The sequence below is a fragment of the Oreochromis niloticus genome, linkage group LG2 (assembly GCF_001858045.2).
Source record: "Oreochromis niloticus isolate F11D_XX linkage group LG2, O_niloticus_UMD_NMBU, whole genome shotgun sequence".
Classification (NCBI taxonomy): domain Eukaryota; kingdom Metazoa; phylum Chordata; class Actinopteri; order Cichliformes; family Cichlidae; genus Oreochromis; species Oreochromis niloticus.
Window position 1 is genome coordinate 13,609,085 of NC_031966.2, and position 26,401 is coordinate 13,635,485.

The window sequence follows — 26,401 nt, forward strand, 5'->3', positions numbered from 1 at the left end:
ACAGTGTTGAGGTTGTAATTCAGATAACATGTCCTCCCTGTGTCTGGTGCACAATGCTGTGACAATTCCAGAGGTTGCAAGGATCAAAAACAACGAGGGGAAAAAAAGAGGTAGGAGACTTATGGTCGTCACTTTGGATAGTTTTCCCATGGATGAGGCAGACATTTGGACACATGTCCGCAAGAAAGCCTTATAAATCTGTGAGCATGTCCAACATTTATAGATGACAGTGCCCAGTCACATAACCACCTGTCAAAACTTGTCTTCCTATTTCTTTTGATCTTTCCCTCTTATCTCCTTCTACTGCCGCATTATGTGCATTGTTATGTGTTCTATTTCTCAAAAACATTCTTTACTTTGAGGGTTTTTTAGTAACAGAAGGTGACCTAAATTGTATAATCTGTGATTGATAGCATACAGGCAGAGGAGAAGGAAAGGAAGGAAGAGCACCAATTTATTTTCCATTTTAAATAAAGATGGAAAAGTGAGGTAAGTGCCAAGGGTATTCATCTGATCTGAATGGAACTTCAATAAAACAAATTCCTTCGGCAGCTATTTCAGTTCTTCACTGGGAGGCATTCCCCAAACAACCTTTTGTCTTCTGTCCTGACAGCCCACAACTGTTATTCTAGCCCTTCTCTGTGACTCCCATTTAAATCAATATATAATATTACCAAGGACGAAATTTGGTAAGCCTGACCACATGAAGCAGATACTTCTTCATGGCTTATGACAGATTCAGCTACTTGGTTCCTGTGTCTTTTAGAGCACGTTCTATACAAGGGTATTTAATTACAACTATTGCTGTACATTGATATCTGGATTAGAATGACCATCGCTGCAGCTTCCAAGCATGACAAAAAGAATTTGCCCTGATGTTCCTGCAGATGCTGTATATTTATGAATTACAACAAATTACAAAAAAGAAGTAAACATTTTTGTGTGATGGATAATGATAAGCAAAAACAATAATCTCAGAAATCCACATGAATAAATGATTCTTTGCACATTGAAAACCTGTTTTTATTGAGATGATGCCTTTAGTGGACCCAAACGTCAAAGCTTTTACACGACTGCCATCTAGTGGCAGATGGTGGCATGTCATTTCCTACAAAGCCGAGCATGGAAAATATTTTAATTGTCAAACTAGCACAAAATGACAAAAACAATGCAAAATGTTATAAAAGTGACAGAATACTTCATTTTATGAGGCAGACATTTAAGGTTTATCCTTTGTTTAAGAATCTTGAAGGCTGATGACAGTGCGGATGCTAAGAAAATAAAAAGAAGAAGAAGAAAAATTAATACCGAAGTTTCAATTCCCAACAGAACCAAAACATCTATCCTGCAATAGAATTGCAATGTTTATACAATTAATCAATCCAGTGGACATTACTACAAACATTATCCAATTTTTTAAGCCACAAGTCACTGTTCTAGCTTAATCAATGTGAATATTTGGATGTTTTAAGGTCTCAAGGTAATCAAATACTTAATCAATAGAAATATTACAGTTTTTCTCAGTTGCTTTGGTGCATTTCTCACAACAGAATTAAACTTTGCACAATAGTTAGTTCAACCTCCACAACATGTAGTTGTTTTGGCACAACCTTGTGGCGGTTTCATGTTCATTTTGTCCAAAGGCAAATGCCTTTGGACATGAAGCAGTTGAGTAAGTACAAATATCTAAAGAATGGTCACTTTTGACTTGCTATTCATCACTATCTCCTTGCTTCTATCATGAATGTCACAATTATTTATACTTGTACCGGCTGAATAGTCATTGTCCATACAACTAATAGTCTTCATTTCATTGCTTGTGTCAGTGCACTCAAAATTGTTGAACATCTTGTCAAACAATTTGTACACCCATTTTGAAAACCCTATTTTTAAGGAGTTTCCATGAAAATCTCCATAAATTACCTTTCTCAGGTGAACCTGATCTCACACTAATGAAAATTGGTGTGTGTTACTCTTACTTGCAACCAATGAAAAGCCTCTTCTACCCAGTCATAGGTGAATCGCGTTACAGTATCCCCTACTCTACAAGTATATATATAATGTAAACCAACAGACAGGATTGGCATGAGGTGCATACTGAATCTACAAAAGCTTGTGATGACATCACAGCAGAGTCCTGCAGAGGATGGATTCGCCACTCCAGGAGATACTTTCCTCGCTGCATTGCGAGGGATAACATCTGTTGTGATGTAGATGAAAATATGTGGCCAGACAGACAGGAACGTCTGGATGTGCCAGAATGATTTACTGTACTGTTACATGTGCTGTTTATTGTTCACATTAGTGCACAGCTCTACCAAATGGGTGATTTTATGTTTACATGTATTCTACAGTGAACAAGTGACTGTAGCATATTTTTCTTTTGCACAATTCTGTAGGATTACAAACACTTCTACACAATGGAAATGTGAAACGTACGTATTCAGTGTCTCAGTTACTCCCAAGACTCCCATAACATCTACAGTGACTTCACTGCACATTTCAGATGGCTGTACAGGTAGGCCATAGTGCTGTCGTCAGCATTTTCAGGTGTCACCAATTGTTTTTGCAATGGGAAACACTGAAATTATAAACTGTCATAGTGGAAACATGACAATGCCATTTGACTATCTTGTTCATACAGATGGTGTCAAGACTTTTCATTTTGATGGCACTGGCAGTTTCATTGACATGGATACTTGCTTTTGCGGTATGGATAATCAATTCTGTGCATGTGACGTGCTTTTGCAGGCTATCCACTAGGTTTTGCAGTTTGCACTAATTGTTTTGGGAAATGCACTAACTGCTGTGCAAATGTTGATGGTGTTCTGAGAAACGCACCAAAGCGACTGAGAAAAACTGTAAGGTCACACTATACCAAATAGTATTTAAATTTTTATGTCCTGGGAAATAAGTTTCTGAAATTATTTCTAAAGATCAATCAAACTGAATCTAGTGATTTGTTTAATCAAACAGAACATGTTAGACAGAAGTTAAAGATTTGAAAATACTTTTCTTACATATAAACAATTTTGTCCCTAAATAGCAATTCAGTCCTGATATTTATGGCTAAGTAGACTTTTCTGTTGTTGTTTATGTACACATATGAAAGGTCTCACCTTTTACCACTTTTTAAAAGGTCAAAGGCCTTATTGATTTGAACCAGCGGGAGCTTCTCCGTAATAAACTCATCCAGTTTCAACTTGTGATTCATGTAGTCATCCACCAGTTTAGGCACATCCTTCACACTCTTCCACCCTTTAGAAAAAGTTAACAAGCTCAACTTGTAAACATGTTTTCATGTAATATGAATTGCACTGTTGTAAGACCGTCCTGTGGTCACATTCACAGCCAATTCGCTGCACATCAGATGTGAGTTTGATGTGCTCATAGTACATGAAACATATGTAAATTTATTGTTACAAATTGTAAAAGTGATTATATAGTTTATGTAGGATATACCTAACTGTCTGTCCTCACTGAACTTCTTATATACGTTTTGAACTCAGGAACCAAAAACTGTTGGTTATTTTGACAGAAATTTAGATGATTCATCGATTGTTTAATTTATTAACTGAGCACAACTCAAGACTTTTTACGTATTCTCATTTTTCTGTGGGTTATTAAATCGTACTTCAATAATATTTAGGTTCAGGAATGTTGATCAGAGAAAACAAGCAATGATTGTTTTGAATGCTTTACCTAAAAAAAATTAATAAAATAAAATTATATTACAACCAAAGCAGTTGTAATATAATTTTTAACACATTTTAACTATTAATAATCCAATAGCAAAGTTTTTTACCCCAACATGACATTACATTTTGCCCTGGCGGACAACATTAGGGACAGTTTTTCAGGATGATACACTCAATTTTATGTTCATCACTCAAATCTACATTTACACCAGAAATGCAATTAAATAATCTAATATGTATGGTAATTTTTGTTTACTTCACCTCCAAAATAAGTGCCCTTTAAGGTACGTCCCATGAGAAGCTTTTCAACTGAAATGCTCATTGTTTCTGTCTCTGTCCATCCAGCAATGACACAAGTACCCCAGGCATCTCTTGTGGACTCAAGTGCAGCATTCTATGGTGACAGAAGCAGTTGCTTAACTAATTATCATTTTGTATTTGTATCATTATCTAACTCTTTCACTTGTGTCACTTTTTGCAAAAGAGATCAAATCTAGGTTAACAAAGAAGACATTGTACAGTGTACTCTAATTATAGTCACAAGACTTAATTTGCATTGACACAATTGCATGCCAAATTTCAAATGAGGCACCCACCATGATAGCTGGACTTCCAACACACTCCAGCGCATAGTCCACACCTCCACCCGTCATCTCCACCACAACCTCTTGGATAGGCTTGCTGTAATCTCTTGGGTTTATACAGTCTGTCGCTCCAAACTGTCGGGCTTTCTCAAACTTGTCAGGGTTGATGTCAACCCCGATGATCCTTCTCGCAATGGCAACCTTGCAACCCATGACGGCAGCCAGCCCAACAGCTCCAAGCCCAAAAACGGCACACGAGGAATCTTTTTCAACCTGAATGCACAAAAGTTGGAAGCCAGTCAGCTAATAGTTCTTAAAGATCATTTCAGCGTTTTCACAGATAATTTTTACAGCAAATATAACATTTAGAGTACATTCCTTTAAACACATACATGAGATATTATCAGGTCTGTGAATCTTGATTAAAACTATGTCTAAATAAATAACCCATGCAAGGATTTCCACGCATTTTTAGTTGGTTTCTTTTTAGTAATGGAGTACAAAAGTGTCCTGATTTTGTCATTTTATTTATGTTAATGTGTGTGGACCTACTTTTGGCTGCTCCCTTATTCACAACGGGTCACCTCAGTGACTTTGGCGATTTTTAAAGCAGATTCCTTTCCACATGCAGCCAACACAGGAACATGTATTTCACATGTTATACAAATGTGTAAACCATTGCACTATGGAACTATTTTACATTATTTGAATTTGTGTAAAGTAGTTGACATGTACACCTTATCCAGAAAACTTAGTGGCACTCGTGTCATTTCTGCCCTCTAGTGTTGATATTAAATGACTACAGTCTTGCAGCATATTGTAAACATAAAAAAGCAAAAAACTTCCAGATACAAATATCACTATTTTTTCTTTTTTTTTTTGGTTAAAATATCCTTGGCTGTTTATATATTGTCATGTTCATCAATATATCTTTTGAAATTTGTTGCTTCGTCACATCTGTTCTAAGAGTATTAGTTTGAACCTTTCGAATTCAGTTTTCTAACCTTGCCTGCATTAATAGCAGCTCCATAACCAGTGGAGACACCACATCCAAGCAGACAGACTTTGTCTAGCGGTGCATCGCTTCTTATCTTTGCAACCGAAGTGTCAGGGACCACAGTGTATTGAGAGAAAGAACTGACTCCAAGGAACTGGTAAACCTGCTGTCCCTTGCAAGATATCCTGCTAGTCCCATCAGCCAAAACTCCAGCTTGCATATTTGTCCTAAAAGACACATAGAACAGTATTTACGTGAACACATTTTAAGTAATAGAGTAAACGTGGTTGTCTCAAAAATGGGGAAATAAAATCACCAGTTTTTCTTGCAATGATTTGTTTTTGGACTTAGACAGCGTTCACATTCCCCACAGTATGGCAGAAAAAGAGGAATAACTTTGTCTCCTGCGAAAACAACGAAACAATTATGTAAGTCTGAGAAGAAAAAAAAAAGAGAAATAAGATTCATAACAAATGTCATCTGACTGGTTGTGGTACACTTTACCCGGGGAGACTCTAGTGACTTCTGGACCAATGCTCTCCACTATGCCAGCTGCCTCGTGACCAAGTACTAAAGGGAATGGTCTGAATTTCATCCCTTTTCCAGTCTCAAACAGGTATTCCCAGTCTGTGTGGCACACACCCGTGGCAACAACCTGTACAAACCAAATGATGTGCCAAATGATGTGACAGTTTCAGGAAGTGGAAGTAGTCTGTGGTTAACAGTCACACTAACAGGAAATAAAATAATCATATGTAAATCATACTTATTGTTGTATTGCTGACAAATTTGAGCTGTGCCCAACCTTAATTCGGACTTCATGAGCTTTAGGTGGTGCCACCTCCACTTCTTCAATACAAAGAGGCTTCCCGGGCTCCCACGCAACAGCTGCCTTGCATGTGATCACCTAAAGGGGAAAAAAACCCAAACCAAAACAAATATGTTTCCAAAGATGAGTGACTGTGTTTGGGCGCAGTTACAGATGCAAACAAACAATGAACACTCTCCATGACAGAAAACTTTAGAATGAAAAGCAGAACCCCCAAAAGCAACAGTAGCTGTTTATAAGACAAACAGTAAAAAAGAAAAAAAAAAGCTTAAAAACAACTTTTTTCTTACCTTTCCATCTGTTGCCATTGTTGGCAGATGATGTCTTCATATAAAACAGCCTGTATTTGAACAAAAAATTTAAATAAAGGAATAATTAAATCTGCACTTGTCACCAAAACAGCTTCGAGTTACATTATATCAACATTTGAGTGGGTAAAGTTGAACTGACCGAGTCAAACAGCAGACAGGTTGCGCCCTCTTCTAATTCTAGTTTTTCTTCAATGGTTTAGCTCTGTCAGCGCATTTACGACACTTTCCGAGACCGCCCCTTGCCTTTACGGCACGTTATGGTCACACGTGTTGTAGTCGCATGGAAGTTGGCACAGCGGTCTGAAGTCTAGGCAGTCGGTCAAATTTGTGAGTAATTGTCTTTATCTGTGCAAAATCCGAGTTGCGCACTTTTTCGGTGTGTATATTTTTTCAACGACTACGTATCGTGTTGGTTTATGTTAGAAAACTCCGATGGATTTTCGTACTTTTAATAACTGAGTTGTGCTAACGTAAGCTAACCACTTCAGCTAGCATAAGCAATAGCTTCCAAGTCAGCATAGTTTGCCCGAATCATGGGCAGGCTAATTCATTCATAAGTGTTTAGCTTCAAGCATGAACTCACGTGAGCTGTGTCGTCTTTGTGTTTTTATAATTTCTTATTTACAGTGCATTTGAGGAGAATGTCTTTCAGAGGAGGAGGACGAGGTGGTGGAAGAGGTGGAGGTTTCAACCGAGGTGGTGGAGGATTTGGACGAGGTGGAGGAGGATTCGGTGGAGGCAGAGGTGGTGGAGGATTTGGACGGGGTGGTGGAGGATTTGGACGGGGTGGTGGAAGAGGGGGTTTTAACAGACAGCAAGATTATGGACCTCCTGAGTATGTTGTTGGTAAGCCCAGAGCTCACAAAACGCTAAACCGAGTGTTTCTTTATACACATGTGAAGCTAACCTTTTACCACAGCTTCGCGTGAATTCTCAGACAATGAGATGCAAGCAAACCGTCTTGATATTGCCAAAAAACTGACTCTGTAATATTACCATTACACAGTTATGGGGAAGTGGTGTGGCTGAGTAGGTAGGCTGTGACAATTTTGTCCTCATCAAAGATGGAGACTATCCCAAGGATATGGAAAACAAGACCTGTGTCCTGTTGCTCTTCTTGGTGCATTGTACTGTAAAGTCACCACGAACTAGTCTGTGCAGTCACAAAAAAACAAACAAACAAACAACAAAAAAGAAAGGCAGGCATGCAGATGTCCACACACACCATCTTGCCTGAATCTATGTAAAGGCCATGTAACCTATGTAAGATGACATTATCGTGCCAGCATTTACCATGTTAATTACTTTTGTGGTAGAGTCCTGGCAGTTTACATGTGGTGCCAGTCACGATAGAAACAAACAAAATACCAGAAAGTTTTTTTCCCCTTCTGGCTTGCCACTCTTTGCTTTGTCATTTTTATATTTGTTCCTCTAGTATTTCCACATCTTTGTACATTTCCCTAGTGTCCATTCCAATAGTTTTGACAATCTCCTTCTAGGAATTTGCTGCCATTTGTGAGTCCGTATTATGGTTTTTATTCCTTTAACAGATCCTTATATTATTATTCTGTCATTGATAAATTCTAGCACTGCATCAAAAAAGTAGCCAGAAATGCATAGGCGAAATCAACGGTATTCAACAGGCCAATCATGGTAGTAGTGGCAGTGTTGATGTGACATGTAATTATATTTCTATGTAGGTGCATATCAGTTTATCAGGGTAGGTTACATTATAGGGTTTCTCAGCGTCTGCTATGTACACTATTGCCCACTGAAGCATAAATTTCCAGTCAGTGTTAGCAGGCAACTCTAAAACAACGGTGGACCTTTGGGTGTGTGTGAATGGAGAACTTCAGTAAATATTCTATGTGACAAGAGTATGAAGTTAATACACCGTGTGTCACCTACATGAGGAATTCAAGATCCAGTTCATGTTAATTAACTTTAACTACATGTTTCCAAGTTGTCCTAAATACACCAGAAAACAATTATATTTCAAAGATGTTAAATAATATTAGTAATAGTATTATTAATATAATAGTAGTGGTGGTGGTGGTGGTGGTAGTAGTAGTAGTAAGAATAGTAATAATAAAATGAGCAATATGTAAGTGTTTAAATTCAAACTGCATTACAGACAAAAGATCAATCTTTTATATATTTAATGATCATCCCACAAAATGTGAATATAACATGCTGTACCAGGAGTTAGGTTGCCATCTAATATATTTTAAGTCCACATTGTAATATTGTTAAAGATGTATCTGTGTTTCTACTCATTGGGCTGTTCAGAAACAGATTTTTTTTCCAACTTATTTGATCTTTTTGTTTTTATATGTTTATATTCTAGTGCCTCAAAGTTTCTGTTTTAGCATATATTCTGGGTCACTTCCTTTAACCCCCATTTATTCCCCTGGCCTCCAAAGAATTTCAGACGTACAGAAACCTTGTGCTAGATGCCCATAAAGTGAACTGCAGAGCAGTCAAGCATATGCTGACTTATTATAACCAGACAGAAATTTAAATTGGTTGTCAGTCATGGTATTGCACGTCTTAAACTTTAACTGTTTCATTGTCTTCACACCCTTCACAGCACTGGGAGAGTTCATGCATCCATGTGAAGATGACATTGTCTGCAAGTGCACAACAGAGGAAAACAAGGTTCCCTATTTCAATGCCCCAGTGTACTTGGAAAACAAGGAGCAGATTGGGAAGGTGGATGAGATATTTGGCCAACTCAGAGACTTTGTATCCTTTCTATTGTCTTTGTTTTTCTCCAAACCTTTGATTGAACTGGTGGTGGGGATCTGTTTGACATTGTCAGTGTTCTTGTTGCTTCCTTAACCCATCTTTGCAGTATTTCTCAGTAAAACTTTCTGAAAATATGAAGGCGTCTTCATTCAAGAAACTACAAAAGGTACCAAAAATGTCTCAAAGTTTTCTAGTGATTAATTTAATACCTCAGATTTCTAACCAAAATGTTGGCTTTTAGTTTTATATAGATCCAATGAAGCTACTACCACTGCAGAGATTCCTCCCGAGGCCACCAGGAGAAAAGGGGCCTCCAAGAGGAGGCAGAGGAGGGGGTAGAGGTGGAGGAAGGGGTGGTGGTCGTGGAGGTAAGATGGCATTCTCATTTTAATTTAATCTTCTGGCTAAGTGTTTAGAATAGATAACAAAACAGACATTTGTGTTTTTGTTTTTCTCTAGGAATTATGCTCAGTTTTTGCTCAGTATTTACTTTTGTAGATTGAACATGGAAATAAAGCCTAATGCATATTTAGAGTATGGCATGCAAGAGTAGTTTGATTAATTTTACTTTCTTTTTGTCTCAGGTGGTTTTCGAGGAGGCAGAGGTGGAGGAGGAGGCAGAGGTGGAGGAGGAGGCCGTGGTGGAGGAGGCTTCAGAGGAAGAGGAGGTGGCGGTGGTGGACGTGGATTCAGAGGTTGGCAGGTTTTCTATCGTCTTACAATGTTATGGTTATTTCCCCTGGTGTGTAACATGGTTTGTTTATAATATCTGAACTTCGTTGTTCTTTTGTTTTCTTATAGGTGGGAGATGATCTGACTCTGATGGTTCATTGTGACGATCACATAATATGTTCACTCTCGCAGCTAAAAGGCTATGATCTGTGTCAGATCCTGGCCTGTTGGACTCATATGAACATCGTCTCTATTTGTAGAGTTGATATTCTTATTCTATTTTTATTTTTTTTATTTTTTTACCAGTTTTGGAAGATTGCTGGATCTTCAAGATTTGTATCTAAAATGTATTCTTGTAGCTGGAACCTTTTTGAGTCATTTGTGGGGATTATTGTATATTTGTGAAAAGAATGGTGTTTGAACATATTCACAAACCTCCATGTCCAAATTTCTTCATGTGCAGGATGTCAGACTTGTTTTCAGCTGAAAACATTGGTAGTTTGTAATATCGTAAAGAGTTACCATTGCTATCAAATGCCTCAATTAAAAAAAAAAAGGTGCTCTGTAATTGTGTGGCTGTTTCTTTATCATTCAGCAGTTTTATCCACAATAGAAATCAAAAGGAAAAAAAAACAAAACAGGCACAACTAGGTTTTTACTAACTTTGGGCATCTCCTTGCTTATGAGTCACATGAAAATATGCTCTATTTAACTCAAGTTACTAACCAGTGCAGGTTCTGTTTCAAACCCCCTTTAAAACAAGGCCCAGAGAATCCTTGTGCTCATACTGGGCTCCTTGTCATGGCAGGAAGACGTATCTCTTGTCCTGCATGAGTAGGACTGGATGACTTGTGAGATGACTTGGGGACAGTTCTGTCAGTGTTGTTTTTATAAGACAGAAGTGGGCAACTCATAAGGGGAAGTGCTCGTTATCATGTTCTTCTTTTGACTTGTTTTGAATGCACTGAGTGACAAAAACATAAATGTGTCTTATTCATTGATGTGTTATGGGCTTAGTCTGTGGTTTGCTCTTGTACATTGTTGGAAATGCTCAGTCTCACCTGTAAGACTTTTAGAAATGTCTCTTACAGGTCATCATATCAGTGTTCCTACAATTTATTAGTTATGTATTTACTAATGCTACAAGTTATGTGAAACTAAAGCGTACATGGTAGTGCAGTAGTGTTAATGGTGTTTCAATTTCTTTTTGGCATGCTTTTAAAAAGGAAATAATATACGTAAAACGATGGAGCTGATTGTGGTGGGTTTCAGGAGATCTAGGCTGGACCATCTGGCTTCTCCATACTTGTGCAGCACATTGAGGTAGTGCACTTTTATAAATATCTGGGTGTCCCACTGGATGACAAGTTCAACTGGTCCCTGATTACCGATGCTCTCTACGCAAAGGTGCAGAGCCAGCTCTTCTTGTGGAGGCTGAGGTCCTTTTGTGTGTGATGAGATTATCACAGTGGTGGCCAGTGCTCTCTCTTATACTACTGCATACAGACAAAACACCAAGTGGCTGGACCAGCTGGTAGGAAAAGCCAACTCTGTGCTTGGCAGGAGGCTGGACACTTAAGACTGTGGTTGTGAGGGATACATTGAAAAAATGAAAGCTATAATGGACAACAGCAGACACCCTCTCCACAGCTTCCTGACTGGGCAGCGGAGCGGCAGTGGCATACAGCTTCTCTCACTGTGCTGCAGATCTGAGTGGTTCAGGAGGCCCTTTGTCCTCACTGCTAGTTTAACTGGCAGTTTTTGTCAGTGAAAGATGTTTTCTTAGTTGTTTCCCCCCCCACTGTAGTAGGATCATTCTTTCCTTCTGATTTTTGCAGGTAAAAAATCAATAACTGAAACTCACATTTTTATATCTTTGTTATATGAGTCTGACATGTTACAAAAGCCAACTCAGCTTGTTCAGCGTGAATCTTGTTTCCTGCATCTGGGCACAATGTGTTGATCTATTTCTCAGACCCTGAGGGGAACCCCCGAAACACTCAGCTGGTTCAAGAACTACCCACCATGTGCAATCCAACATGTTACTTTCATGACCAAAAATTTCCTTCCTGACAGGAAATCAAACTCCAGTCTCCTATACGATAAAAACCACTATACTAGAAACAACATCTGTTTGCAAGGAACAGTTGCAGCATTAAACCCTGTGAGTTTCTCAGTCCTGCAGATGACCAAGTGGAAAATGACACAGAGTAACAACTGGACAGCATTCAATCAACCCTGGGTTCTGGATCAATCAAACCTACACAACTGAGCCTAAAAAGGACTAAAAGCAGTGCTAATAAATAAATACATTTTAAAAATGTGCAAAATGAATAATAAAGGTGCTAAATTGAAAACAACTACTAAGTAATTATTCATATAGTGCAGAAACAAATGGTTTGTAACTCTGACTTTTAGATTTATAATGAGACTTTGAAGAGCGTGCTGTACTTTGAAACAAGCTTCAACATATCGAAGATATGTTTTCCTTACCCAGTTTTTTTTATCCTAACATCATCATCAACATCATTTATATGAAAGAGGTGCTGCTGGCAGTATCTCACCAATCAGAAACAAGGACAAGACTTCTAGAAGTAGAGTGACTGATTTTAAAAAGGAAATTCTGATATTAGGAAAATATGAGGTTAAACACAGAATACAGACTGAAAACAGCAGATGTGAGGAAATGTCAAACGTCGTATATTTAGAGCCTGGTAGGAAGATCAGCTGTGTAAGGTTGGCATTTTGGCATTGCATTTTTTTTAAATATTTGTATGACAGGTCTATCATAAGTGAATTTGATAGCTCATAATTGTTATTCCAAATTAAATTTTAGATGTGTGTGAGACAGTATTAATTTTTATTGTTTCAGCTGCATGTCTGGTGCTGCTTAACTGCCATAAGTGAGTGAAAATTAAATATAAAAACAGAATTCAAAACACAAATTGCATTGATATCCTTCTCACTCTTTGAAGACACCTGAAGCATTTTTGGTCAAGAACATCATTTGTTATTGATGTTTACTGGAGCTGTTAACAATTGTCTAGTTTCATATGAAGTTCTAAGATGTTCAAGTTCAGGGTTAGTACTTATTCCAACTGTACAAATATATCAGTAAGTTTTTAAAGATAAACATAACATATTCTCCAGCATCCAAAATGCGAAAGTCCCCACTGTCAATGATGACATTCAGCAATGACTGAAGTTATTTCTGATAAAGTGTTTAAAAAAATGTTTCATTTAGTAAAAAAAACACTAAATGTTTTCATTTAGTAATATCTTTTAATCACAAGTATTTTTTTTAATGTTTTTTAAATTATTATCATTAGTAGTAACAGCAGTAGTACCAGCAGCACGCAGCTATTTGAAATTCTTAAGCGCCCTTTTTTGGCCTATTTTCTTCATTGCTCCCAAATGCGTCATGCGTACGCTAGGCGTTCTCGTATCTGATTGGTCCGAAGGTTAACTCCTTTACGCCTGCTCAGTGGCCCGTTCTCTTCTTCTCTAGAAACAACGAGCATGGAGACAGCTGGTAAAGTGAGTACTGTTCAGTACTGTGTAAGAAATATATGAAAAACAAACAAATAAACAAACATTGTTTCCGTTTGTGCATTAGTCGTAAAGTTGCCTTAACGTTCAAGTTTATTGTAAACCTGGAAAGTTCTGTAAGCTAGCATGCACGCATTAATTTGCTCTGAATGAAGTACAAAGAATCACTGTTCGATTACTTAACAGGGATCTTTGGTGGGTCAGCGGCAGTTCTTTGCAAGTAGCTGCAGCACTTAAAAGCCATAGTGATAATAGTGATGGCATGGTTTAAAAAGCATCAAGACTGATGGCGCTATTGGGACAGTTATGTAGGTTGAATACTATTAAAGCAAACATTATCAGGAAGAATCTTAGAGAAGCATAATCTTTGACAGAGTGCAAAGGCTAACTACGCTGGTTGCAACTAGCTCGATCTGCCACAGGGACTGTAAAGCTGGAGCCAACCCACAGCTGCAGCTACTCACTTGACATGGAAAAATACTGTCCTTTGCTTTCAGGTAATCAAGTGCAAGGCAGCCGTTGCCTGGGAGCCAGGGAAACCTCTTTCTATTGAAGAGGTGGAGGTAGCCCCAGCTAAGGCTCATGAAGTTCGCATTAAGGTAACCTAGATCATCATACTCGTTCATAAATCTAAAGCCTGACTTGACTGCAACTGAATAAAAACACAAAACAAAACGTTCATTTTAGATTCATTCAGTATTTGTGTATTATTTTCAGAGATGTGTTGTTATAGTCATGTGATAAAGAGCTTTCATAGGACTCATTTGGCAATCATTTGAAAAACTACCTTTACTATTCCCATAGGAATTAAGATGGTAAGTAGCAGCCAGGAGCTGCTAATCAAATGCACTTAATTAAAGGATCATCAGTAAGTGTAACTTCCTGTATTAAAGCAGATTTTTTTGGCTTTTGCTGGTCTGAAGTATTTATACAATGCTAGAAGTTTCTCAGGAGTGAATGCCCCAGCAAATTCACCCCAAGGTCAGACTACATCTCAGGCTCTACAGGCCTCAGTTAGTGTTAAATATTAAAGCTGATGAAGGTACAAAAGAAGCTGGACAACTGTTGCTGTGATTTGGCGCTGTATAAATAACATTGAATTGTAAAATGAAAGTAGACTTGTCACCTCAATACTGACAAAACTTTTGATAGGATGGAGAACATTTAAAAATTACTGACAAAACTTTTAATATTAACAGGTATTTCTTTAAAAAAATAAAATAAAGATCAGAACAATACTAGTCTGTGTAAGTGTATTCAGCTACATCTATAATTATTTCCTGTGCTTCTGGTTACCATGTTTTTGCTGTTGATCAAATAGAGGTAGGCTTCCACTGTTTCAGGGTAGTTGCTGACAGACTTTTCTCAGCTTCATTCTGAGACTTAAAAAAATATATAGCATTAACACTGCCTATTAACATTACCGATGGGCAAGACTGATATTTGCTGCCTAACTCCCACATTAACCTTATCATTTTATTAGCTGCTACCTGAATAATAGCAGGCTTCTAATGTGGCTATCGGGTAATTGCCAATTGTAAAACAGCTAATATTAAATTCTCATTCATATTTCAATGCGGTTGAAATGGGAGCCTCACAAAATTCCTCATAAAGACCTGGGTGTTTGGCTTTAAGAAGCCTTAAGTATCTGAGTATCATTTTTTTTAGAGCCCTAGAAGAAAGCCTCTTCTCCCTAAAAAGAACATAGCAGAACAGCTTATGTTAGCAAAGTTGTATCTGAATAAAGCACAAGACGTCTGGAACAATTTCCTTTTGGAGAGATGATAACAGAGTGAAGATGTTAGGTCACAATACACATCACCACATCTGGTGAAAAACAAACACAATATATATGCACAAGGACCTCATACCATCCTTCAAGCATGGTGGTGGGGTGATCATTTGGATTTCTTTCTTCTTTTTTTTTTCTTCTTTTTTTTTTTGTAGCCACTGAACCTGGGTACCCTGCAGTTACTGAGTTGACCTGAACTCCTCTGTATAACAAAGTGTTCTAGAGTCAAATGCGAGGCCATCTGACAGCTAAAGCTTGGCAAACTGGGTCATGCAACGGGACAATGATCCCAAGCACACCAGCAAAACTGCAACAGAATGGCTGAAAAGAAAAGAATGAAGATGTTGCAATCGCTAAAAGTCCAGACCGCGTCCTTAAGAGAGCTGTGCATAAACAAAGAAGAGTCCTATGAAAGTGTAATTTGATAAGCAGGAAAATAAACGATTTGTTTTGCTCTTTATTCTTTCAACCGCATCAACCTCAGGCTTTTGGTTTTAAGGTTTGAAACCACGTTAAATTAGTCAGGGATTTTTTTTTTTCATAAATAAGGTTTAAGTTCAATTCAACATAATGTTTTAAATAAAGTAGTACTAATATTACACTCTTCCATCCAGCAGCCATGCCTGACGTGAACTTTAAGTGACACTGTGTCTTTCAGATCTTTGCTACAGGCGTGTGTCATACAGATGCCTACACTCTGAGTGGCAGTGACCCTGAGGGGCTTTTCCCTGTCATCTTGGGACACGAGGGTGCTGGAACAGTTGAAAGTGTTGGTGAAGGTGTTACCAAGTTCAAGCCAGGTAAACAACTGCCAAATAAAACATTAAAACTTTAATATTTTACTTCTTGGTATACTTATGAATAAATATTTGTTGCATGTGGGTTGTTTTTTGTCTTGTTCTTTTTCTAAGGTGATACTGTCATCCCATTGTATGTGCCTCAGTGTGGTGAATGCAAATTCTGCAAAAACCCCAAGACTAACCTTTGCCAGAAAATTAGGTAATGTATGAAGGCCTATTTACGTAACCTTGAGGTGGTGAACTCTGCTTTTGTGATAACAATTTCATTAAAGAAAGATGCCCCACCACAGGCAACAAAAGCTCAGTCAGAACCTATTATGTTTTCTTTGCACATTTTATCATGCTAATTTGCACATTTCCTTCCCCCTTCACCCTGCAGAGTAACCCAGGGTCAGGGTCTGCTTCCTGATAAGACATCACGCTTTACTTGCAAGGGAAAGCAAGTGTATCACTTCATGGGGACCAGCACCTTTTCTGAGTACACTGTAGTGGCTGACATCTCTCTGGCCAAGGTGAATGAGAAGGCTCCGCTGGATAAAGTGTGCCTTCTCGGATGTGGCATTTCTACAGGATATGGTGCTGCTCTTAATACTGCCAAGGTGGGTATGACATGACGCTGCTCATCTGCAGAGACATCGTGCACAACATTAAATAAAGGGGGTTAGATATCACTGGACTATTTACAGTCTTTTTACATGTTTGTTACAGTGTCACCTATAGAGTAATAGGAAAATAATGATAGATTTTTTTTTTTTTTTAATTTGCAGTTTCATACAAATAGTTTTAGATGTGCTAGCAGGTCCTTCCAATTTAAATTATGTATTCAGGTCTTTACAGAAAAAATAATATAGGAGCCAACAGTTAAGATCCATGTTTCAATTATTGTGTGTTTTTAACCCCCGTTTTTTCCCCCCATACTTAAAAAAGATGAGAACAGCAATACATAAGCCAAATCTATTTTAGAGTTCATACTTGGATTATTGTTTTTATATGGTTATTTATCATGTAGGCACAACACTTAAACTTTCACATTTGTATTCTACCTCACGCTCACTCAGGTTGAACCTGGTTCCACATGTGCTGTGTTTGGCCTTGGAGCTGTGGGCCTGGCCGTTATAATGGGCTGCAAGGCTGCTGGAGCAACCAGGATCATCGGTGTAGACATCAACCCTGATAAGTTTGAAAAAGCCAAGGAGTTTGGAGCCACTGAATTTGTAAACCCAAAGGACCACACCAAGCCAATCCAGGAGGTTCTGGTGGAGATGACTGATGGGGGTGTGGACTACTCATTTGAGTGCATTGGAAATGTGCAAATTATGGTGAGACTCAGCCCCAGTAGCACTGTGGTTTAACTTTGTAAGTAGTGTACAAGGTAAGTTTAAAAAAACATTTATTTATTTTTGTTTGTTTTTTTTGTTGTCAGAGAGCTGCTCTGGAGGCATGCCACAAAGGTTGGGGTGAAAGTGTCATCATTGGTGTAGCTGGAGCTGGACAGGAGATCTCCACCAGACCATTCCAGCTGGTGACAGGTCGCGTGTGGAGAGGCACAGCCTTTGGAGGTAACGGCCTGAGTTAAAGAATTTATTTTAAAGTGCTTAATATTGTCTGGCTGCAGCTTTCTCCTTTATTTTGCGTATTTTTTTGTATAAGCATAACCTTTTATTAAGTGGAGTCAGATAGGACAAATTGTTTTGTAATGAAAACATCATCTATAATGGTATTTTATGAGCCTTATTGCTGTTGGCTAATGTGAAAACTGGAATGCATATGCTGTTTTTAAACCCATAGATTCAGCATGTTAAGTTTTGTAGCTTCTTTTAGTTGTATTAAGACCTATTATTTATCTGTTTTTATCTAGGTAATTGGTGCTTTGCCTCAACAATTTCAGTAAAATGGTTCAGTCATGCCTTACTGGTGTTTGCAGTTGTAAAACTGGTTTTGTTGTTCTCCCTCAGGGTGGAAGAGTGTGGAGAGTGTTCCTAAACTGGTGGAAGATTACATGAGTAAGAAGCTGAAGGTGGATGAGTTTGTGACCCACACACTGCCCTTTGAGAAGATCAATGAGGGATTTGACCTCATGCATGCTGGAAAGAGGTGTGGAAAAACAGTGCACATTAGAATTCAATTTATAGAAGTGGCTCTGTAGTGAATGTATTTTGTGTTGAACTGCAGTGCTTTGCATCCTTAGCCTAACTTTCTTTTTTTCCCCCTTCTCATTGCAGTATCCGCACAGTGTTGACTTTCTGAAGTGCCTGAAAGAAAAATCCTTCACATCCAGCCTTTAAAGAGTCTCCTGCCATAGTTAAAGCACTTATTTCTCAGCACTTGTTTTGATAGCATACTTTTGACTGTTAGATGTTTTTTACTAACAGTAAGATATGTTTGTCTGAACCATTTCAATTAAAACCTCTTTAACACCAAAGGTTTCTGCTTTTCTGTTGGTTGCATTTGAATAGTTTGCCATTATTTTTCACTGCTGCTCTTGAGCAGCCAACTGCATGTGTCTTTCAGTGACATTTAGTTGGTTAATATCAAGATAGCAATATTTAATAATTAATTTACATAACCACATCAATATTTGTTATATTTTGGAATCAATTAATAATTAAGAATGCTGCTTACATAATGCAATATGGTCTCACTGGTCATTCACACATATTTCCAGTTTTTGTGTATCATATAATGGACAATGGACGTCATGCTTTTTTCTATACAGGTACAAAATGAATGAAAAAATTGCCTTTGCGATATTCTAATGTCATGTCCATCAGGGTCTGTATAAACTGACTGGCTGTTTGGGTCAGAGGCACACATAGTTGAATAGTAGCACACTGGCAAATACAAGAACAAATACACACACATATATATATGTACGTAAATGCAACAACACATTTTGGGAATAATTGTCTATATCATATTGTTATTTAGAAAAACATCGACAAGTTCCCACTGCTGCAGTGAAATAGTCAGTCTTAACCATAAGATGATTCTCAGTTTTCGCGTAATGTAAATAATTATTATGAATACAGTTAATCCAGTGCGTTCGTATCACTTCAGAGTTTCTTTATTTCCACTAACCCTTGTCCACGTTATCAAACCTGAAGGAGGATGACGTTTTTTCCCCTCACACGTTGAACCAATATTTAATTTTGTACGTATTTCCTTGCGCATGCGTGTTGTACGTACCAGACGACCCAATCCAAGCTATTTTAACACACGGCGAAAAACTCAAAGTGATTTCCAGAAGATGGCGACCGCACTGGTGGTGAGTTCCTTTGCCAGAATAGGTTATCGAAGCCCGATATGTGCGGTTCTTTATCTTTCAAACAGCACTTTTATGGAGTATTTAATTAACCAGCGGTAAAAGACAACTAGGCGACAGTTTAGTCTAAGTAATAGAGAGCCTGAGAAATCCTGTAAACTTTACCTCTGACAGGTAACAGAACTCGCTAGCCAAGCAACTTAGCATAGTAAATTATAGCCAGTTGTTTTTAAAATCTTAATATCAGCAATACTGCATGTAAGACCGTTTACAGTAACTGTTTTTAAAGTGTCGTTTACGCCGGGTTAATACTGTGTGACTGGGTATATACCCCGGTCGGTGCCTTGAGTTGAACTCGGATACTTGTATGAATGAGAGGACACCGGTAACGACTCTTGTGGGTTCCAGCTAACGTTAGCTGGAAACCAAATGCTGGTCAGTGTGGGGAAATGTGTTTAAGAAGGAGCTAGACATCTTCTCTATAATGCAATTTAAAGTAGCAAACTATAATAAATGTTATCCTTTGAGAAAACGGATTTCTTTTCTCAAGTTTGCTATAAATCTGTAGATTCAAGCCATTTTACGTCAGCATGGTTCCACGGGGTGGTGGAGCACTTAACAGAGCTAAAGAGGCCCCTAAACATGTAGACACGATGGCTTAATGTTTTCACAGGCATGGGTTGAAACGATAAAATATCATAAGACGTTTAATTACTAAACCTCTCAGACACAGTGTGCACACACTTGGTTATAATCATTAAAATACCAAAACAACTTGCACTTCTTTTTCTTCTAGGCGTCAAATTCAGTTCCTGCAAATGGTGAAACTGAGAAATGTGAAACAGCTGTTCAGAAGGTTGTGAATCCTGAAACTTACATCAAACATCCATTACAAAACAGGTAAGCATTTATCCACGTCTGTCTTTTCTTGTAGAAGTATAAATCAGCTGTAGCCCCAGACCTGCTGGCCAAAATGAAGCTCTTATAACATTCATGTCTGATTCTGATTATAACAGTTGCAAAAATACTGAAGACAATTAAACTGTTATATTCCAGTAGTGTGAGTCTCCCTCTTAAATGAATTTTGCTGTTGTTATATAGTATGTTTGAGGTGGTAAAAGTTTGAGCAAGAACATACTTGTATTGCAAATTTTTCTTCACTACCAACCTGACAAATGTAGACACTATGCGGTCGTACTCTGTAGTAAAGAATCTGTTTTTTTTTTTGGTTTGTTTTTGTTTTTTGTTTTTGTTATTTTCAGGTGGGCTCTTTGGTTTTTCAAGAATGACAAAAGCAAAACATGGCAAGCCAACCTTCGTCTCATCTCCAAATTTGACACTGTGGAGGACTTCTGGGCGTAAGTTTTTGATACTTGTAGAGTTCATGCCACTCCATATCATATACTTAAATGCAAAGCTAGAATTATAGTATGGATGGGTTTCTGTTTTTGTTTTTTGAGCAAAAATGTTGATGGTAATTCCTGTTTGTGTTGGTGTGTTTCAATGAAATTCAAATTGGCCTATTCGTTGAGGAGAGGTTGCATGTATTCATATGCTATGCTCATTATAGTAAGCTTGGAAAAGGCATGCCCATCCTTAAACTATAGATCCTATAGTGTAGTCTCTGGGCCAGTGGTGACCCTTAGAAGTTATGAACCACTGTAAATTTTATTTGTCGCAGAGTTAACGCCTTATTGTGATTGTTTTGTTTTGGGTTTTTTGGTTTGTTTGTTTTTTGTTTGTTTTTAAAGAGCGAGAGATGCCAAGAAAGTAAAAGTATTTCTTGTGTTGTCTTCTGTTCCAGACATCACAACAGACTAAACCTTCCTAACACTGCCAAATCCAGCTTGTCACAAAATATGAGTCTCACAGTTGAAAAAAACAAAACCAAAAACGGCAGAGTACAAAAATGACATTTGACAACATAAACCACAGTTCTCCGAATAGACTCTCTACAACTTAACTAACAGTGTTTGATGTTTACGTTTGTCCTGTGCAGCCTTCAGTCATATGCTGAGTCTGTGAAATGGGAATTATTTTTTTTGTGTGTGTGTTGGTGCCAAGACGAGCTGTGGGTTGCTGGTGATGCATGAAATTACAATTCTTTCTTTAAAAAAGTGCTTTCTTTCTTAGATTATACAATCACATTCAGCTGTCAAGTAACTTGATGTCTGGCTGTGACTACTCTTTATTTAAGGTAAGAAGTGCTTTTCTGTACCTTTCAGTACTTGCAGCATTCCCATGTAAAATGAGATTTTTCTGTCATTTCCTATTCTCTGGTTCACAAAAGTTGTTTTAGTTAACACTGAAAGTGGACCCCACCAATCAAATAATCAGAATGGAAAGGAGCATCTTCTGCGTTAGGCTAACAAATGGCATAGTCCGTGTGCATTGACTGGTTTATTTCAGCTTTTCAGTTTATTTAAATGCTTTATCCAGCCTTTTGTTTCAATGGAAAAACCTTCCAAAATTTAAAATCCCACAATAGAGTATGTTGCTTTGGTTTGTGGGGTGTGTGTGTGTGTGTTGTTGTTGTTGTTGTGGTGTGTGTGGTTTTTTTTTTTTTTTTTTTTTTTTCTCTCTTCTTCTTCTTCTTCTCCCCGCTGTCATAGATGGGGATAGTTGTGAGCATACAAGTGTCTCAGTAATTCAGCTTCATGTGACTTTAGTTAATACATTAGTGGTCTGTTAATGTATTAATTTCTTGATGACTTGTATGCAACAGTGATGTATATGGTGTGGGCTTGTGTTTGAATGCAGGATGGGATTGAGCCCATGTGGGAAGATGAAAGGAACCGGCGAGGCGGCCGCTGGCTGATAACTCTGTCTAAGCAGCAACGTAAATCAGACCTGGATCGGTTCTGGTTGGAGACGGTATGTTGCGCCCTCTTGTATTATTGGTTGCTTTAACAGAGTCATCATTCTTCTCATCTTTTGGCCTTGTACGGTGTGTATGTTTTGACACATGACAATAGGAATGTACAGTGTAAACGGGTGTAGATAAAAGGATGAATTCCATGTAGCAGAATCCTTGCAGTCTTTTTTTTAAATAGCAAACTACAACTGTGACAAGCCAGTGAATGCTAAGTACACAACCTTTCAGGTACTAACTGCATTTAAAACAAAAAGATGTGTCCACAATAACAAGTCTTTTAAAAATTGATATTTTCCTGCAGCTCCTGTGTCTTGTTGGAGAAGCTTTTGACGACTACAGTGACGATGTTTGTGGAGCTGTCATTAATGTTAGAGCCAAAGGCGATAAGATCGCTATATGGACTACAGACTATGAAAATAAAGAGGCCATCACACACATAGGGTAAGTTGGAAATGCCACAATTATAGATGAGAAAAAAAAATCTGAGCACATTAGATGCTGTTGTGCACGGTTTGTTTGTTTGTTTGTTTGTTTGTTTGTTTTGTTTTTTCTCTCTTCTGTCGAGAAGTACGATTCAGAATTCTGTAGTATCATATAGTATTAGTCTTGGAGTAAGAAGCCTGTTACAGGAAGATATAACAAAAGTTGTTTTTTGTTTGTTTGTTTGTTTTTTATTAAATGGCTGAGTTTTGTCTCATAGCTACTATGTAAAATGTTTTTGCTTCTTTAGGCGTGTGTATAAAGAGAGGCTAGGCGTTCCGCCAAAAGTGATCATTGGTTACCAGTCACATGCAGACACGGCCACAAAGAGTGGCTCAACAACCAAGAACAAGTTTGTTGCCTGAGGATCTGAGGATTATCAACCAAGCCTTCCTGTGTTTCCAAATAGATTTTCTGTATTATTTTTTTAATCTTATTTTTTTTTAAATTGAATGTAACTGCCATCTTTGGAAAAACATTGGGGAAAAGGGATAAAATAGCTTCTTTTTTTTGTTTTGTTTTGTTTTTTTGTTTTTGGTCACTTATCACATGTTTGGGACACTTAAAGGTGATGGTGTGATAAGGATGCCTTTTTTTTTTTTCTTTTTTTCCCATTTGCATCTGAATACTTTGGTAAAGGTTGATTTGGTGTATTTTTAGCTATTTTTGTTAAAGTACTCAACATTAAAGGCATATAAAATAAAAATGTGTAGTTTAATAAACTGGTACTGTACTCCTATAGCAAATTTACAGTAACAGCATAGGGATTTAAAATGTTTACATTGGAATTGAAATTAAACAAATCCAAGTAATGCGTTGACATCAGAGGCTACTCACTGTAGAAGCAAGGCAATACTGACATTGTTGCCATTGACCCACTTTGGGTGTCAAGTCACGTTGTTGGTGCTTTTTTGAAACGCCACCCAAGCATGATGTGCAATACATATTTTTAATTTTCTTTTTTGGGAGGGGGTGGCATGTGAGTGTCTAAAGAGTTCAAACTTCACATCTCTGTATTGAGATCAACATCAATGTTCCATGATGGATAAAATTTATTTTCTTTGGCCAAAGCATGTGTTCGGTGCATGTGTTTTCCAAAACATGCGTGTTATACAGCCTTTGTTTCTTGAACTGAACAGCCAGGCTGTTCACGTTTTTGCAGGGTATTTGTTTCCAGAACATAAAGCTTTCTTAAACAATGCAAACAGTTTTTTCCATTCCACATTTTTGTGACAAAATAAATATTGTTGGATGAAACTGTGCCTTTAATGTAAAACCCTGCCTGATATTTCTAAATGTACAGAGCGGAAATGTAAATAAACTTGTACAGTGTCTTTTTTTTTGTCAACATAGTGTCTTCCATAACTTGTCAGAAAATGTTTTAAAGCCTCTACCAAAGCACGCAACGGTGGGTTAGGAGAAGTTACTTTTTTTCTGCACTGCAAATGTCTATTATGAAAGCAACTGAGATTTCAGGAAAAAGGTTTGATTCTTGTGTCCGAACTTAACTTTGCTGCTTCATGACGTTCTTTGTTTGGCATGGCGTTCATTCAGTGAGGAGAGAATTGTGCTAATTTTTTAAGAGAGACACTGCTAAAATGCTTTCAGTCTTAATTGGTGTGTTGAATGAGGGTTTTTTTTTTTGTTGTTGTTTTTGTTTTTTTGATCCTGTGATACCCTGTTCACCATTTAAAAAATAAAAATCACATGACTTCTCTGAGATCCTCAGACTCTCAGTATCCTAGCATTAGGATAAGACATTGTAAAAACAAGGTTTGATATTTTGTTCTTCAATAATTAAAGGTTTACAGGAAGCAGCTGTAAGTGATGATCATCATAAAGTTCCCCTTGTTTCTTTCTCTAGCATTGTAGGGTTTGTGTTCCAATTTTGTTTTGCTGGCTTTATAACTACAGTATATTGAGGGAAGATTAAGCGGTTTCAGTGGGAGCTGCTGCATCACTAATTTATGGTCCGTGCCTTTATTAGGCTGCGCAAATTGCAGTTTAAGGGGGTTTTAAGTAATCTATGACATCAGTTGACTGTTACTTTAGAGCAACAGCGGCTTAGCCCCTCCTGTCCATTTGAAATAAACATCCTTGTAATTGACACAATCTATCAGGTCACGTTTTCACACGTGACAACTTGGAGGAAATTAGAAGAGAGCTACAGAAAAGTCTCTCGAGGTTATAAGGAAAAGCTTTACCTCACCAAAAGTATTCCTTGTTGAAAGCTTTGGAGCATTTTCATTTTGCTCCCTGGTAGATATTCAAAACATTATTTGCTGATGTTGAACAAGTGAAGATAATTGAACACATTAAATCTCTGCTTTAATGCAGACCAGAGTGAATTGTAAATGTTCTGCAGTTACATAGCACTTTTAAATGTTAGCTGTGTTGTACAAAGCCCTTGACATTATGCTTCTTTTCCACTTATTCACATGCTTACACCAATAGTAACAGAGCTGCCATGAATGCTGCTCACCACTGGGAGAAACTGCAGGATCATGGTCTTGCTCACTGGTACTTGAGCACATGAAAGGGGCAGGGTATCAAACTGCTAACACTGCAATTAGTGGTTAGCTTGTTCTACAGCCTTTATATTTCATTTATTTGCAATGCAGACAAAAATACATATGGCCCCATAAATCACAGTGTCTGACCTCATACCTCAACCTTTGGATGGTGTCACCTTGGACTCTACTGCTACTCCAGTACTGCCATTTTGGACCAGGTTATGTCCTTTAGCTTACACACTAAACAAACTACTACTACCACTGCTTTCTCCAAGTCTGTGCAGGGCTGACAAAATACTTTTTGTATTTGACTGACACTGAAAAAACTAGTGCATGGATTTACTTCCAGGGTGGACACACACAGTAATTTCATACTGTCAGGTTGTCCTAAAAACTCCTTGCAGCAAGAGTTCTGACAAGGGACTCAAAAAATAGATATCTCTTCTCCAGTATTAGCTTCAGTGGCTTCAATTTTAATCCAGAATGGAATTTAAAATCATCTTCACATACAAAGTGCTGAATGATTAGGTCCCGTCATATCTTAAAGAGTTCATATTACCTCATTATCCCCATTTGGGAGACAGACACCCTCTCTACTTTTAAGATTAGACTTAAAATGTCCCTTTTTGATAAAGCTTATAATTAGGGTTGGAACTTGAATCATTTCTTGTGATGTTACAGGCTCAAGCGTCTGGCGGACCTCCTATGATACACTGAGCAGTTCTCCACGTCCCTCTTTTCATGTCCTATTTGTTTTCATACCATATCAATTTTTTGTCTGCTTTCTTCCTTAGCTAACTATAGGAATAGCATAGTCACCTGACAATCCCCTCAAACTTCAACCAGTTGCACTACATGGCTGCTACTCCTTGAGTCAGATTCTACCTGAAGTTTCTTCTTTAAAGGAAGTTCTTTCTCCCCACTGTTACCAAGCCATTGCAATTTATTTCCAATATATTAAACTATTGTAAACTCCATTCTTATACTCATGGCAAGCTGTGAGTGTGCCACAATAAGCTCTGGTTTTATTGTGTAGTTTTGAAAGAAAATGGTGGATGGGTTGAAGATCTTGTCACAAGACATTGTGTCAAAAGTTTTATAGCTGACTATGCATTAGTTTAAATGATATCCAACTGCATTTCCCAAACTTGGACAGTTTCAGATAGCAATGCCAGCCTTTGCAACTATACCAAAAGACTGCTCAATTTACTAATATCCCACTCTTTATTGTAATGCTGCAGTTATCATAAGTACTAATCAATATAACTGCCACTAAATGGAGCTTATGTGT

At 37.8% G+C, this 26,401-nt stretch overlaps 4 protein-coding genes across 6 annotated transcripts; 3 read left to right on the top strand and 1 right to left on the bottom strand.

The window, feature by feature from the left end:
- Positions 1–998: 998 nt before the first annotated feature.
- Positions 999–6,648, bottom strand: LOC100706008 (alcohol dehydrogenase class-3). Of its 3 annotated transcripts, XM_019364134.2 has the most exons (11): positions 6,559–6,648; positions 6,399–6,448; positions 6,085–6,186; positions 5,784–5,934; positions 5,596–5,683; positions 5,287–5,506; positions 4,295–4,555; positions 3,960–4,092; positions 3,120–3,258; positions 1,199–1,271; positions 999–1,108 (listed from the first exon to the last, which is right to left on the bottom strand). In XM_019364134.2, the coding sequence occupies exons 2-10, from the start codon at positions 6,414–6,416 to the stop codon at positions 1,238–1,240; spliced, it is 1,146 nt and encodes a 381-aa protein (XP_019219679.1). In that variant the 5' UTR covers positions 6,417–6,448; positions 6,559–6,648; the 3' UTR covers positions 999–1,108; positions 1,199–1,237. The 3 variants fall into 3 exon arrangements, with proteins under 3 accessions (XP_019219679.1, XP_003443446.1, XP_019219677.1); XM_003443398.5 differs by having other exon boundaries at positions 999–1,271; XM_019364132.2 differs by lacking the exon at positions 6,559–6,648 and having other exon boundaries at positions 999–1,271; positions 6,399–6,552.
- Positions 6,607–10,407, top strand: gar1 (GAR1 homolog, ribonucleoprotein). The gene is made up of 7 exons (XM_003443397.3): positions 6,607–6,746; positions 7,047–7,265; positions 9,010–9,164; positions 9,274–9,333; positions 9,409–9,535; positions 9,752–9,862; positions 9,969–10,407. Exons 2-7 carry the CDS (start codon positions 7,061–7,063, stop codon positions 9,977–9,979), a joined length of 669 nt encoding a protein of 222 aa, XP_003443445.1. The 5' UTR covers positions 6,607–6,746; positions 7,047–7,060; the 3' UTR covers positions 9,980–10,407.
- A 2,826-nt stretch (positions 10,408–13,233) lies between these two features.
- LOC100695823 (alcohol dehydrogenase class-3) lies at positions 13,234–18,402 on the top strand. The gene is made up of 9 exons (XM_013270306.3): positions 13,234–13,376; positions 13,886–13,987; positions 15,839–15,980; positions 16,092–16,179; positions 16,360–16,579; positions 17,039–17,299; positions 17,404–17,539; positions 17,936–18,074; positions 18,203–18,402. The coding sequence occupies exons 1-9, from the start codon at positions 13,359–13,361 to the stop codon at positions 18,225–18,227; spliced, it is 1,131 nt and encodes a 376-aa protein (XP_013125760.1). The 5' UTR covers positions 13,234–13,358; the 3' UTR covers positions 18,228–18,402.
- A 689-nt stretch (positions 18,403–19,091) lies between these two features.
- On the top strand, positions 19,092–23,995 carry LOC100695556 (eukaryotic translation initiation factor 4E-1A). The gene is made up of 7 exons (XM_003443441.5): positions 19,092–19,245; positions 20,039–20,142; positions 20,505–20,600; positions 21,376–21,439; positions 22,003–22,116; positions 22,419–22,558; positions 22,848–23,995. The coding sequence occupies exons 1-7, from the start codon at positions 19,150–19,152 to the stop codon at positions 22,960–22,962; spliced, it is 729 nt and encodes a 242-aa protein (XP_003443489.2). The 5' UTR covers positions 19,092–19,149; the 3' UTR covers positions 22,963–23,995.
- The last annotated feature ends 2,406 nt before the right edge of the window (positions 23,996–26,401 follow it).

Coding starts and splice junctions, on each gene's coding strand:
- gar1 (XM_003443397.3), top strand. CDS start 7,061: ATGTCTTTCAGAGGAGGAGGACGAGGTGGTGGAAGAGGTGGAGGTTTC. Junction 9,165..9,273: donor TTGGCCAACTCAGAGACTTT/GTATCCTTTCTA, acceptor CCATCTTTGCAG/TATTTCTCAGTAAAACTTTC. Junction 9,536..9,751: donor AAGGGGTGGTGGTCGTGGAG/GTAAGATGGCAT, acceptor TTTTTGTCTCAG/GTGGTTTTCGAGGAGGCAGA.
- LOC100695823 (XM_013270306.3), top strand. Junction 13,988..15,838: donor CTCATGAAGTTCGCATTAAG/GTAACCTAGATC, acceptor TGTGTCTTTCAG/ATCTTTGCTACAGGCGTGTG. Junction 17,300..17,403: donor TTGGAAATGTGCAAATTATG/GTGAGACTCAGC, acceptor TTTTGTTGTCAG/AGAGCTGCTCTGGAGGCATG.
- LOC100706008 (XM_019364134.2), bottom strand. Junction 4,556..5,286: donor CTGCTATTAATGCAGGCAAG/GTTAGAAAACTG, acceptor TTGTGCATTCAG/GTTGAAAAAGATTCCTCGTG. Junction 1,272..3,119: donor CTTTTAAAAAGTGGTAAAAG/GTGAGACCTTTC, acceptor TTATTTTCTTAG/CATCCGCACTGTCATCAGCC.
- LOC100695556 (XM_003443441.5), top strand. CDS start 19,150: ATGCGTGTTGTACGTACCAGACGACCCAATCCAAGCTATTTTAACACA. Junction 19,246..20,038: donor AGATGGCGACCGCACTGGTG/GTGAGTTCCTTT, acceptor TTTTTCTTCTAG/GCGTCAAATTCAGTTCCTGC. Junction 22,117..22,418: donor ATCGGTTCTGGTTGGAGACG/GTATGTTGCGCC, acceptor ATTTTCCTGCAG/CTCCTGTGTCTTGTTGGAGA.